Source organism: Ctenopharyngodon idella, chromosome 3 (assembly GCF_019924925.1).
Source record: "Ctenopharyngodon idella isolate HZGC_01 chromosome 3, HZGC01, whole genome shotgun sequence".
Lineage (NCBI taxonomy): Eukaryota > Metazoa > Chordata > Actinopteri > Cypriniformes > Xenocyprididae > Ctenopharyngodon > Ctenopharyngodon idella.
In genome coordinates, this window is record NC_067222.1 from 42,912,669 (window position 1) to 42,927,265 (window position 14,597).

Consider the following 14,597-nt stretch of genomic DNA (forward strand, 5'->3'; position numbering starts at 1 on the left):
ATATTATAAGATTAGTTACAATTAATACTCCCACCAAATTATAAATGTTTTTCAAATATGAGTAATTTCCCCTTACAATAACACATGTATGTAAAGCATAATAAAGTCATTTTAAAGCTTTGTTCACTCTGCTTCCAATAATAAGACCAATTTCTGAGCTGGTCTTTCTACTATTGAGACCCTGTTTATCAGTTATTTCTTCTTGTTCAGTTTTTTGTCACCGAGTGCTATTGAAGCTTTCTTTACTAGTCCATCTGGTCTAGTCACAGTGTCTATAAACCTTCCGAGTCTCCATTCATTTCTTGGCAGGGTCTCATCTGTATCCATGACCGCGTCACCAATTTGAAAATTCCTTTTTGAAGCAAGCCAACATTGTCTAGCAGCAATGCTGTGAAGATACTGTTTTCTAACTGTACCCGTACTGCATCAGGTACTGTACCCATCTCTTTTTCCCATACACATCTTCTCCTATGAACTGGTGGCTTTCATGGTAATCAGATGGTTAGGTGTGAGCGGTTCTAAGCTCTTGGGGTCATTCAGGTTGTCCACTGTAAGGGGTAACTATTGACTATTACCATGGCTTCATAAAACAAAGTGTGCAGTGATGCATCATTGAGCCTGCCTGATTAGAGGGAGACTGTAGCATTAAGAAAACTCAGTATAGCTTTGATTTGGCACTTCCATACACCACATGCATACATGAATGAGGGTCAATCACACTGTTTATCTGCAAGAAAAGCAATGAGCCTTTTTGGGTCAAGTTCCTGTTCAGTTCGTTCTTTGCAAATATGAAATTGGTACCTTGGTCACATCTATTTTCCTTCTTCTTAGTCATGAAGGGACTAAAGCAATCCATAGCACATTACAAAAACGGTGGTGAAGGCTTTATTGATCATACCTTCTGTATCCATAAAGGCCTCCAGCTGATGAAGTTTATTATAAAACGGTTATTTTATATTATAAGTTATTTTCCTTGACTCAGAACATGCATTTCTTTCAGATATACCTGTTTTTGCACCCCCTTCAGAATCATTGCATCCTCGTTCATTTACAGAAGCCACTGAATTGGTTTTATCTTTCTTAATCTGTCTCAGAAGGTGTGCAATTGCTTTGACAGCCTTAGACCAAGACCAGAACTTGAACAAATGATCTACACAGGGGCAGATCTAGAAAATTATTTTTAGGGTGGCAAAGGGGTGGCATGAAGTCTATGAGGGGTGGCAACACCAAAGCAAACACTCATGCATAGTTTTTTTTTTTCTTTTCTTTTTTGGATTTGTGGCCTGACAAACACATTCATGCTCATGAATATGTGAATGAAACAGTTGCATTATCACAAAATAATCATCTATACTGTTTAAAAATAATTAAAAGTAAATAAGAAAATATCAGTATCCAGGGCACCAAGACAAGACACTGTGTGTATATCAAAAGATTATAAATGTCTCTGAGCTTGTATCTTTACTACATAGAAAAGACAAGTTGTTTCATTAGTATTACATAGGCTACTTGGATGATATAAATCTTAAGTTTAAGAGCAACAAAATCTTTTGTTAACATTAGAAAGATTTAGCCTACCAAAATGTCAAAGTACTGAATACTGGATCAGTTTTGTGGAAATGCCTGTATGGATGTTATGGAAGGTCAGCCAGAACACCCTAGCAACCATATACTGTAGCCACCTAGCAACACTTTAGCAAACACCCAGAACATCCATCTATTCTGACTTCAAACTATTTTACATTTTAAAGAAGACTTTCTGAGGTGGAAAATATTGTCAGACTTTGATCTTCTCTCTCCCTGCCTGAAATGACAAATATGACACTATTCCTGTCAAGAGGTGTTCTGTCCATCCATCCACCCACCCATCCATCCATCCATCCATCCATCCATCCATCCAATTGCTGAACACATCCTGTAATTACAGACATTATAGAATATTATAATATAGCATTATCATTTTTATTGTCTGTTAACAGAATGAAATTGATACAAAGGAGAGGCATCTTTTTGTCAGTAACTTCATCTCAGATAATGAGCTTGAGATGAAGGAACTAACGTCTGCAGCTCCTTAACCATGAGAAGCAGCCGCAGGTCCTTCAAGAAGACAATGAATGAAACAATTAGTTGAAAATACATAAAGTATGCTGTTGATCATTCAATACATCCACAATAATGCATACTTTCTTTTCCTCCTGGACTTCTTTTCCATTGCACTGGTGTCTTCAGCTTCCACAGAGGTCTGATCTAGACGTTAGAAACAACAGGCATATTTCATATCAGCAGTTTCTGCTGGTTTTGTGCACTGTGTGTTTTGACTATTTCATAGAAATGTAAAGAGAAAAACCTCTCACGGTCTCCTGCACTGACGCAGCTGCTTCTTCCACTGCTATCTTCAGCACTTCCTCTTCAACAGGCTCTTGCTGGAGCGTCTCCTCTGGTTTTAGGCTGCAGTTCTCCTTTTGCAGGCTTGAAACAGTCCTTTGGTTTTTCACACCTATCTTCTTCCTTCTCCTGAGCAGAAAAAATCCAGTTCAGCGCTTCCTGAGCAGCCTGCAAATGCTACCGAAAACAAGAAAAGGTCCCACTCCATTTGAAACAGATGAGATGATATGACATCTGATGACTGTATCATGTGAAAATGTGCAAGTGTAGTGAAAGATTTATCCAGTAGTGAGTTAATAGTTCAGTAGCAGTCATTTTGGTTCCAGACTTTTTTGGAACACAAAATAAGATTTCTTTTTTTTTTTTTTTAATACAATGAAAGTCATTGGGATTTATTGACTCGTATTTAATGAAAAAAAAAAAAAAAAAAAAACATTCTTTAAAATTTCCACAGAAGAAAGAAAGTCATACAGGTTTAAAACAGCATCAAGGTGAGTGAATGATGACAAAATTTACATTTTATAGATATTGTGTCAAAATAGTACTATATTAAAAATTAAAAGTGTTTAACAAAAGCAAATTAAGCCATGACTCTACTTTTAAATTTAGCACTAGGTAGTTTTGTGAGAGAAAACACAGGAAATCTCCTTCACTGTTTTATTGACTGATATGATGTGAATGTTTAACCTGTTCAGTGATTTTCAGATGAAGCTCATGAACATAGAGAAGGAGGATCTGATCTGTGATGGACAGACGATCGTTCATCGTGAAGAGTTCAGACGACATCTGCAAGAACCCAACAGTTACTTCACTTATAATATGGATAAGCTTTTGAACACTTCAGTGTAAAGTGGAGAGAAACTATACAGTACCTTTATCCTGTAGTTTTAGTGAAAGATCCTAAAACCACAAATATTATTTGGATAACAGCAACAACCCCTTCAAAGGTTCACTTACCAACAGAGTCCTCTTGAGTCAAATCATTTGAAACATGTAGAAAGAACTGATTTGTATTTAGATATGATTTGTTGATTCTTGAAAATAGCTCAATTAAAAGCTAATGCTGACTGAAAGATGTTTTAAAATAAGAAAGGCTATTTGAGAAGTAATTTAAAAACGATTGACTGAAAAACAAAATCCTCACATTTTCAGTTGTGTCATCTGTGAGTTTTATTTTTGAATCAAAACATTCTATTGCTGTTGAATCTGCAACACATTTTCCAAATGAAAAGCTAATCTGACATGATGAAACCAGCTGAACTCACTGATTGTGAACTTACTGAACCTGTTGTGAAGACAATTATTAATGGATGAATTAATTAACATTTTCATTATTATTATTATCATCTCTGAAATTATTTGGCTTTTTGTGAGCAGTATCAAAATGTCCATTATATAGTGACACCTTAAATTTATATTATTTCTGTTTTTGTTTATTTGTGATGCCACCTCCAGAGACATTATCATACAGTAAATTATCATTAATATAATCATGAGCTGATTTTTTGTCATAGTCTATGATCCTAATGAAACATTACTGTCAGTTTCTCTTGTAAGGATGTTATACTTCTACTTCCTCATGCAAACAATGCATTTCATGTTAATAAAAGACAAAAGCAGTAAATGAAATTTTAACAGCATTTATGAATAATGTCAGTAGTGCTGAAATAGGAGTTTATTTATCAGATATTAATTAATTCACTAGTAAATAGTCCTTTAGTTATAAGTTTAACATTAGTGTAAAGTAGCCCAGTTGCAATATGAAGCTTTACTTGTAAACAAGACATGATAAGCCAGAGAAAGAGAACAAAGAGGGTAGGGCTTTTTTTCAGTGAATAAAAGTTAGCGTATTATTTTGGAAAGTGCATGATTTTTAGGATCTATATTCATGGAGGCATACACGATACAAACAAACAAGGTTTAACGCGTGTATGCCTTTTCAGCGCTCCTGTGAAGTTCACTTAATTTCTAGAATTTAGTTTCAATTTTACTTTAGCTGCTCGTTTAATCTGACTCCAGTGTTTCCAATTGAAGACTTCAGATGCAAAAGCCTCTAAGTGCCGTCTGAAATTTTCTTATAAAATGAGCATTTTTATCAAGCTTGTATGTTTATGTTCAGTTAATTCACTTTAATGGCAATGAAAAGGACCTATTAATTGCCATTAAAGTGAAATTACTGAACCTAAACATACAAGCTTGATAAAAATGCTCATTTTATAAGAAAATTTCAGACGGCACTTAGAGGCTTTTGCATCTGAAGTCTTCAATTAGAAATTACTCATTGGTTATGTATTAATTTAGATTTTTGATTATTCTGATTACCTTATATCTTCAATTACTCATTCACTATGGTCCCGGTATCGCTTAGAAAAGTCACTTCGGCCGATTGAGTGCTCTTCACGATCACAAACTCGTCAGTTCTGACCTTAAACATTGGATGCAGGGCAAATATCTACCTTTAAGTCGGTCGCGCTCTGCTTACTCGTAACAAAAAGCATAGTTTTTATATATTATTTATATTTTTATACTTATTTAAGGCAGCGATATAAGAAATCGAAATGGTCTTAATTGATGTGCTCTATGCTCCACCTATTAAACCTTCCGTATGATCAATCCTGAACACAGATTTGCGGTAATACCTTCGCTTTAATCTACTAGAAATAATGAATTAAGAATAATGCAGAATAAATCAAGAATTTATTTTTCAAGTAAAAATGTATCATGCCAATTACATAGTTAGACAATTAGAAGCCAATTCAGAAATAATAAATGCATAACATCAATTGCTCAAAGAAATGCATATACACACAGTGATGTGTAAGTGTTTTCAGATATTCACCCATCTCTGCATGGGGGTTTTATTGCTTTATTGCAGGGTGCTTGTTCTCAAGTCTTAGAGAACCAATCCTTGAACAGTAACACCAGAAACACAATGACAGTGGTTATGTACAGAATAAAGAAGATAACATCTATTATTGTTGCCACTCTGGTCCAGCACAAGGGTTTCCTCTCTTGTTGGTTTTGATGAACAACAGCCTGAAACTCCATGAGGATCTGCTTCAGAGCGTTAAGAGTGTACGGCCGCTCTTCATTGTGGTCTGCAATTGAGTCTGAATGGGCATTTGTGTCCTTTACGGTATCTGTGAGAGGAATTATGTATTTATATAAACATAAAATAATATAAATGTTTTACCAAGGACCAGTTTCTTTTAAAAGACTTAAATGTATTTTCATTTTTCCCTGTCTGCTGCAAAAAGTTCTGATAGAGAGAGCTCAGATAACATTTACATCTCATGAACAATAAGCTCAAATAAGCCTTTGAGACGAATAATGGGAATGATAATGGATAAGTAACTAATGGAAAATGCCCCTCATAATCAGATGTTGGCTAAATATTTACCAGAAAGAGCAGATGTGCTTTCCACTGGTGCTATTGAAACTGTCTGATTTCCTTTAGCCATCAGAAAATTCACAAAAATAGCCTCCAGAACACTGATGGCCATGAGAGTGAAGATGACAACGCAATAAATGCCTGTAAAAAAAATCAAATATTAATATTAATAATAATAAATAAAATAAAATATACACTACTGGTCAAAAGTTTTGGATTTTTTTAATGTTTTTGAAAGCTATATCTTATGTTCACTAAGGCTGTTAATTCTATTAATATATTTTAAAATGTAATTTATTCTAATATAGATATACTGAATATTCAGCATCATTACTCCAGTCTACAGTGTCACATGATCCTTCATAAATCATTAGAATATGCTGATTTGCTACACATACAGTCAGTAAATGAACTCACCAATCAGTGGGACATCTTTGGCAGTAGAGGGCAGCATGTCTTTAAGAAGCAGCAGTAACACAGAAATAGCCAGAAGCAAAGTTACTTTAAAACTAAGCTTCTCTCCTCCACTTGAATCGATGAAGAAGGAGGCCAAATCCAGCACAAGGAAGTAAAATACTGGCATCAGAAAGTTAATGACATACAGGAACGGTTTCCTCTTCATGGTGATCTGAAAGAACAGAAACTTCTTTAAAAGCTTTATCAGAGCAGCTTTACATTAACATCAGAGACTAGGGCTAGTTGTTACAAGGTTTGTATCTCATCTGAAAGGTTTTAGTCAAAAGTTCAATTACTGAAAAACTTGTCTTCTCTAGCATTGGTTTTCATATTTCATAATAGCTGTTGGATGAACACAATAAAATTACACTATATACATGAACTTGATCTGAAAGGTGAAAAAGAAGTACACTTTAGCATACCTCTAAGAGTACTTATTATGGAAATAAGTAATTTGAAAGAATATACATAAGTGTGAACTTTGGTGAGCTAATAAAATATTAAAATATTATTGTGTACATTATATCTTATCCCCATAATTATTTATGTGGTGAAATGCTGTGTAATAAGTGGTATGACTGTACCGTAACCCTTAAATGTCCGTCTAGTTTGAAATTGCCACTTGCTAGCGTAAAGCTTTGCGTTTAAAGAGCAATTGGTGAGTGCAGGTAAAGTGGGCCATTAAAGTTTGATTGTACTGTGCTTGATGGGTTTAACCTACACTATTTCTATAAATGATGAAATAGTTTTGGTTGGTTTTTGGTTTGTTTTTTTATTACTATTATATGATCTGCAAGTACAGGTTTTTTTAATATACCTTTAAGATTAGGAGTATACCACAAGTGCACATTCAAATGCAATAAGTGCACTTCTTTTTCACAAGGGTTGATCTGTGTTCTCAGGACAAGGGTATTTCTAATTTCCTTCTGTTACTGTCATGAGCCACCAGACCCTCCCTCACTCACTCACTCAGACATCACAGTTACCAGAAAACTAATGATGCACACTCATCAGCCCTCATCACCAGCACACCGTATTGTGACAGCATGAGTCTTATTGTGACTGAAGTGACTCACAGTGAAGTGCACAAATCACATATGATAATTTATAATGATATAATTCTTGTCGTTCTGCTCTGTACCGTATATATCAGCTGATCCTGGTCTTCTCCTAGAGTAGAGGCATTGCCAATAGAAATATTTATACTGAGGAGTTCCCACTCTCCCTGAGTCTGAAAGGCCTTCTTGGAGTTGAGGGTCAGGAATGATGCGTCAGAGAAAGGTCTGATCATGAGCTCCCTGCCTGAGAGAAAATCAATAACAGACAATGATTTTAATGTCAAATATGCAGCAGATGAAGCATGATTTTTAACCCAAGAGTGCATAAAGGGGACCAAACTAACCTGTATTCATTTCCTAATAAAATTTGTCTGAACACGATAGATTTTTGTCAATAATATTTTTTTTTTTCTTAAAACTTCATTGATTACTTAAAAATCTGTTGTGACTTTTTTTTTTTTTGCTCTGAGCCAAGAATTTGCCTCAGATGCCACCCCTGTGTCTGAATCACAATTCCACCATTTTTTTTATGTGTCCTCAGAGTTTGTTTGCATTTTTTTGCCACTTACTATCAATCTTTTGACATTTGGCCATTAGCGTATAGCGAACGACCTATGTTTTCGAATTTCCTAAGGTGGTTTCATCTCGATGTGCTAACCACGTTGCACAAACCATAAGGCGAAACCTAGAATATTCGGTATCGTTGGACTCAGCAAGGATTTAGGAGTCTAAGGAGATGACTTCCGTGAAAATAAGTCAACCACACCCAAAGTTATAAGCATTTGAATATTTGATTTAACCACTAGTTGGCGCTGGCTGGAAACTTCTCAGGATCCTTCAGGGCATTGTGTTGTTGACCCATACCGAGTTTCGTAACGATACGCTAATGTGTTCATAAAATACAGCATTTTACTACAAAATTCAAAATGGCCGATATGGGAAAATTGTATATCATTTGACTAGGCATGATGCCCCAAATCTAACGAGACCGATTTTGATTTTTGGGCAAACCGTTCAGAAGCTATAAGCAAAAATAGCCATATTTCGTATCTCCGGACCAGTAGGTGGTGCTGCACCGAAACTCATGCATGTAGCCTCGGGTCATGATTGTGATGACATATACCAATTTTGGTCTGAGTACGATAAAGCGTTGCAGAGATACAGCCTCATGTTCATTTTGGGGGGCACTTCGTTGAATTCATTCATGTGTTATTCTAGAACGGTTTGACAAATTGACTTGAATTCCATAACTTTTTGTCGGCATTGTCTGAAGATGACCTGGTTCAATTTTAATGAAAATCGGAGCAACGGCCTAGGAGTAGTTTGAAAAAAGAGGTTTTTTGGATAATTCAAAATGGCGGGAAAATTTGTGTGAATTGGCTGTGCTCTATAATACATCTAAATTAGTTTATAGTTTAAGAAAAAGTACAACTGAATTTTATAAAGAATAAGTTTCATCTTTTGTAATGCATATATACAAGGAAAGTGGACAAAAACATTTTTGATATATGAAAACATTTGTGTATCATCAATTATTTTAATTATTTCATTAATAGGACACCTATTTTTTGAAGAAAAATGTTAATTCCAATACGGGTCATTTTGACTCCCTTTATGCATTCATGTAAGTTTTTTGGTTCATGCATTCTAGGGTGAAAAATCATGTTTGCCAGCATCAGGGTTGTCAAAATTAATGATGTTTTTGGTTGTTTATTTTCTCAGAATTTTAATTTAGTATATATCTCTTCCTGTTGTTTCAATTCAAATGCCAATTCAAAATCCTGTTTGTGTGGCCAATTCAATTCAAATTCACGTTCTTCATTTTTTGAATTTTGCCCAACCCTGATCATCATCATTGATTTCTGAGTTTCAGATGTACTTGAATGGATTGGAGACTGAAGGGTAAAGTTGCAGCTTTGGACGTCAAAGGGAAACTGGTCCAGTTTCATCTTGCAGGCCGTGGTCAGGGCTAAAGTGTTAGATGTGACAATAATGCCTTGATCCAGCAACTGCACATATTGACTCTCTGTTGTTGCAAACTCTGTCTTGATGCTAAATAGAAAAACAAAATACTATGAGTATAGGTGACATTAAGGTGTTCAATAAAATCAAATGCAAACCTTAAAGGTATAGATCAACCAAAATATAAAAATTCTGTCATCCATTACTCACCTTCATGTTGTTCCAAAGACTTTTATTCATCTTCGAAACATAAATGAAAATATTTTTAATAAAATCTGAGAGTTTTATGTCCCTCCATTAAAAGTCCCTTCTACCAAAATGTTCAAGCTTAATTAAGTTCATAAAGATATCTTAAAAGTAATCAATTTGATCCGAGCCGTTTAATCCCAGTCTTCTGAAGGGATACAATTTTATATAATAAGCAGGTTTAATTTAGGCTTATATTCACATTTATTCACTAGAAGATGTCTTGTGGGTTTGGAAAAACATGAGGGTGAGTAAATCGAGCCTGAATTTTCATTTTTGGATGAAATAACCCTTTAAAGACTATGGAGATTAAAAATAGACTAGCAGATCTCAGCACTGGGATGTGCAGAGCAGTAGGTGCTACACACAGCCAGAAAGTGCTTGGTTTCAGTAAATGCTCTTTTTGAACTGGAAAGTTTTCACTTCTGAATATAATACAACGATCTCCTTTAACACAAAAGATCAAGGAACTCCTCAGATAAGACCCCTTTGGGTTTTTAAGTTAAGTACCAAGCCATGCTGAATTACACTTTAAAAAAAAAAGCAATTTTTCAGACCTTTCAATTATGCTGATGTCTGGAGTCCAAATCATGTCTTTTTTAACTGAACAGAGAAAGATCCCACAAAAGTCATCACGGTTCCATACTGTGAACTCATTGTTCCAACCCTGCAAAATTATGAGCATAACGTTAACAGTGATTATAACTAGTGGTCAGCTGACTTGTCACAAGTTTGATCATTGACAAATAGTGTTTTCTTTATACAAATAATGTATAAAAACATATTCTTTTTGTTTTTCAGTATATCTAATATCTGACTTAAAATAAAGAAGATCTTTTTAATGTCTTGCTTTGGTTCATCAGTCAGTTACTGTGTGACGCCAATAATATCAAAATGTAAATACTTACATTTATAACTGTGATTTGTGTTGAGATGCTCTGGGCTTTTTCATTCTGTAGAAAGAAAGAAGTGTTGAGTGATGATATTACAATGGTGTAACATCCTGTATCATTTGTATTCTGGGTAAATCATGCTGGATTTATACCACTTCTGTGATGGAGGTCACAAGCAGGTCCATAAAAACAACGGTAGGAGTTGTCCAGTTATGCACAGGCCGTAGGGACGTCATCTGAACGTCACTCTTGTCCAAGCCGAGATGTTCAATAAGTTCCTTATAACTGCAATTTCCAGCAGCAGACACCCACCCTGCACAAATGACAATTCAAGTTAATATTCTCCATTTATAGTGAGGGAATATCAAGTTTCTTTTTCTCTGTTTAACATTCATCCTTCCATAAATGTACTTCTCAACTAGTGTGTTTGTTCCAATAATAACAATGCTAAAAGGAAGATATAAAATGCAACTATGCATATGACCAACTGTTTGTAGTTACACTTGTAAAAAAAAGAAAAGAAAAAAAAAGTATACACTTTTACAAAGAGTACTTATTACGGAAATAATACTTTAAAAGAATATACTTAAATGCAAACTAAATGTGGATGCTTTTTGAAAACTTAAATGCATGTTAATGAAATTAAATGAAAAGGCATTATACTTTAAAATATTATCTTAAATGCAATTAGCTGAACTTAAAAGTTTTTTGACCCACTTAAGTTGGACTGAAGAACATCTTTATATGTAATTACATAATTACTTATACTCTGTCTTTGAAATATGATGAAAGTTACTGCAGAATGTACCGACAAGCATTTATGATAAACTAAAATGTCATTTCTATTGAAACATGTATATTTAAATATATCTGTAAATACACATTTGTAATGATGAAGTTGCAATTTAGTACACTTAAAATATATCAACTTAACACTTCAGTAATACCAAACATCACTTCAGTTCAAATTATAATTAAGTACTTTACTTGTGCTTTAGTATGTTATTCAACACATCAAAATAAGTGCACTTCTTTAATGCACGACAAAAGATTATTACAATATAATGACTGAAAATGTACTTTAAAGTAAAACTTTTAATTTGACATTACAAAGTGCACTTTTTAAAATTCTACTTAAGTGTGTAAAGAAGCATATGAAAGTGTCTCTCTTTAAGTGCACTTAAGTGGCCTTTTTTTTTTTAAATATACTTTTAAGATCTGAAATACACTGCAAGTGAATGCAATTAAGCACACTTCTTTTCCACAAGGGTAGAGAGCAAAATAAATAGACATATCAAATCAAAATGCTGTTTATCAAACCAAACTGAAGTGTTTGGTGCAAATTCATCTGTCACTATGTAGAATATTATAATGTCAGTGTGAACAGCATGCATGACATGCTCTCTTCCTCAAACACCAGGAGCAAAACTCCACCAGGTAAAGGAAAATACAACCCAGAATACACAACAGATACAGTTGGACAACTAAAAACAGACTTACCGACTGAGGCAAAATAAAATATTAGCCACCGTAGATCCATGGCAAATAGTCATAAAGAGATGCAGAACAGATGACTGTCCCTGGTCACATTTATATAGTGTAAATGAAAAGCATGTCCAACCTCCTCTTGTGTTCTTTAAAAAAAAAAAAAAAAAAAAAAAAAAAACCTATACAAACAGCTGATATCATACCTATATGTAATACCTTTATGTCATTAATATACATGCTTTGTCTGATGTGGTGTTTGACAATTTGTTTGTTACACAGTATAAAGGGTTTATGTCCTCATGGGCTTTGAGTGTTATTTGTTTTAAAAATTAAATGACTACATATAACCAGGCTGCATGACTTTATGATCACAATAAATGATGTTCTCAGATTATTCATTCATAAATATAGCATAACAGGCACACATTTTCTGTAATGAATCAATTAGTTATAAACACCTGCCTAAACACTTCATGTTGTGGATTTTTAAGAGAACGTTGTTCTAAACAGAGACATATTGACACCATATTCTATTCCATCAATTTTAAGTCTGCTTGAACAGAACGTAATCAGCTTTTTCAAGTTATGTGTCTACCATGATTTATATGCTATATGACTCACCTGTCCATGTAACATCAAACAGATGAAAAAGAGATGCCACAAAACCCAATGGTGTAAATGCAAACAAACCTTATGCAGTGGGTGAGTCAAGGGCTTTGTTCAACACTTCATTGAAAGGACAGAACCCTTGTACAATATAGTGTTGTTTACATTTACACTTATTCATTTTTCAGATGGTTTTATTCAAAGCAACTTACAATTGAGGAATACAACAAGTGATTTATTTTAAAGAGGCAATATTATCACTATACTGATGCTTTAGGACCCAGATAGACCACTGGCCTTACCTAACCTAACACCTTCACCAAACTAAATCAGTATAGGTTGTGAAAAAGCTGCACCTTATCCATGTGTCATTTAAAAAAAAATTTTTTAGTTTTCATTTTGAAATCTGGCCTACAGCGGTACTCTTACAATTGAAGAGAATGGGACCAATCCATTAACTTTTACAGTAAATACTCACCATTTCAAAAGTGCCAGCACAAGGCATAAACATACGTATTACGGACGCATGGCGGGGACGGGGGAAACGGCAGACCGAGGCGACGGAGTTGGAGCTGAAGGGGTGGAGGGTTGAGATGCAGCAGGAGACCCAGAAGTCAGTGGCGGAGGCAGAGCGACGGCTGACAGAAGTTGAGCCGGAAGCAGCCCGGAGAAGTCCCAGGGCTGACGGGCCACAGTAGAGACATGGTCCTGGAGGTGAAGCCGGGGACTCAACCTCATGCCGAGCTGGTGGTTGAGAAGCCCGACATGGAGCCGAAGAGCCGCACATTAGAGTTAGTGGCAGGGGCAGAGCCAAGGAGCTGGATGACACCAGCGGACCCGATGGATCAAGGGGACTGGACTTAACCAGCGGAGGAGATGGGGCAAGGAAGTTGGGTGGGAACATCGGAGGGGGAAGATCTCTGGAAGGGACTGGCTGAGAAGGTGTTGATTTGAGGGTGAGGACTCGGGAGTGAACTGGATCCTCAGACCACAGGTCTATAAGGCAGTGGTCTGCTCCTGGCTCTGGGATGGACTGGACAGCGCACTTCGACTCCGGGACGCCCCAGGTGGCAGGCTCTAGGCTCTAGCACTAGGTATGAGGTGGGTGCAGGCTTGGGCTCCTTTTCTGCCTCACAGATGGTGATCAAGGAACCACTGTGCAGGAGCACCCACCCCAGGTACTCCGCTCACTGAGGTAAGTCCATTTCTTTTTCTCTTATTTGGTCGGTTCTTCTGTAATGCTGTGGTAAGCATGCATGAAGCAGAAGCAGAATCAACTAGATAGTCTTTATTTAGAATCCAAAATACGTAGGAGACTCAGGAAAGAATGCAAACCACAAAAATCATATACAAGAACTGACAAGGGACTGAAAATAACAGAAAGTTTAAATACAAGACAAACATAATGACTGACAGGTTATAATTATACGTAACCATGGAAACAAACAAGGAGATAATCAGTAACCACAGAAACCAGAACTTAACAGAGCAGGACAACAGGAACTAAAGGAACAGAACAGAATATCAAAATAGAAGTCCATAATTATGACATTTTCAGTCATATCCAATTTTGCTACCAATTTTTTTAAACTTTGTTACCATGTAAAAATCCTAAAAATGACCATAAAAATCAATAGAACAAATTTACACTTCAAATAAATACATGTTTATAAATACACGTTTTACCAGAATAATTCATTTAAATTCTTTTATATATGATGAGCTTCACAATTTAGCTTTCAAATCCTCCAAACATTGTCACAAAAAAAAGATATTAAAGTAAAAACAGTAATATCATGAAATATTTTAAAATAACTTTTCTATTAGAATATATTTTAAAATTTAATTTATTCCTGTAATGCAAAGCTTAATTTTCAGCAGCCATTATAATTGGTGCTCAATTATTAATAATGGGTCTTATTATTATTTATTTTTTTTGACATTTTTTTTTTTTTTTTATCAATATGTCCTTGTTGAATAAAATTATTTATTTTTATTTATTTATTTGAAAACGATCTTTCTTACCCCAAACTTTTAAATGCTTGTGTATTACGGTTTCCACAAAACTACAACTACTTTCAACATTTCAACACTTCATAACATTACTCCCCC

At 35.1% G+C, this 14,597-nt stretch overlaps 1 protein-coding gene and 1 long non-coding RNA gene across 2 annotated transcripts; both read right to left on the reverse strand.

Moving 5' to 3' along the window:
- Window positions 1-1,940: 1,940 nt before the first annotated feature.
- Window positions 1,941-3,476, reverse strand: LOC127509180 (uncharacterized). Its single transcript, XR_007929165.1, has 5 exons — window positions 3,343-3,476; window positions 3,073-3,171; window positions 2,348-2,562; window positions 2,184-2,247; window positions 1,941-2,097 (listed from the first exon to the last, which is right to left on the reverse strand). It is a non-coding gene; the product is annotated as an uncharacterized LOC127509180 (long non-coding RNA).
- A 1,587-nt stretch (window positions 3,477-5,063) lies between these two features.
- LOC127507724 (5-hydroxytryptamine receptor 3A-like) lies at window positions 5,064-10,697 on the reverse strand. Its single transcript, XM_051885022.1, has 8 exons — window positions 10,544-10,697; window positions 10,407-10,451; window positions 10,056-10,165; window positions 9,170-9,342; window positions 7,374-7,534; window positions 6,194-6,404; window positions 5,786-5,917; window positions 5,064-5,525 (listed from the first exon to the last, which is right to left on the reverse strand). The coding sequence occupies exons 1-8, from the start codon at window positions 10,625-10,627 to the stop codon at window positions 5,272-5,274; spliced, it is 1,170 nt and encodes a 389-aa protein (XP_051740982.1). The 5' UTR covers window positions 10,628-10,697; the 3' UTR covers window positions 5,064-5,271.
- Between the last annotated feature and the right edge of the window lie 3,900 nt (window positions 10,698-14,597).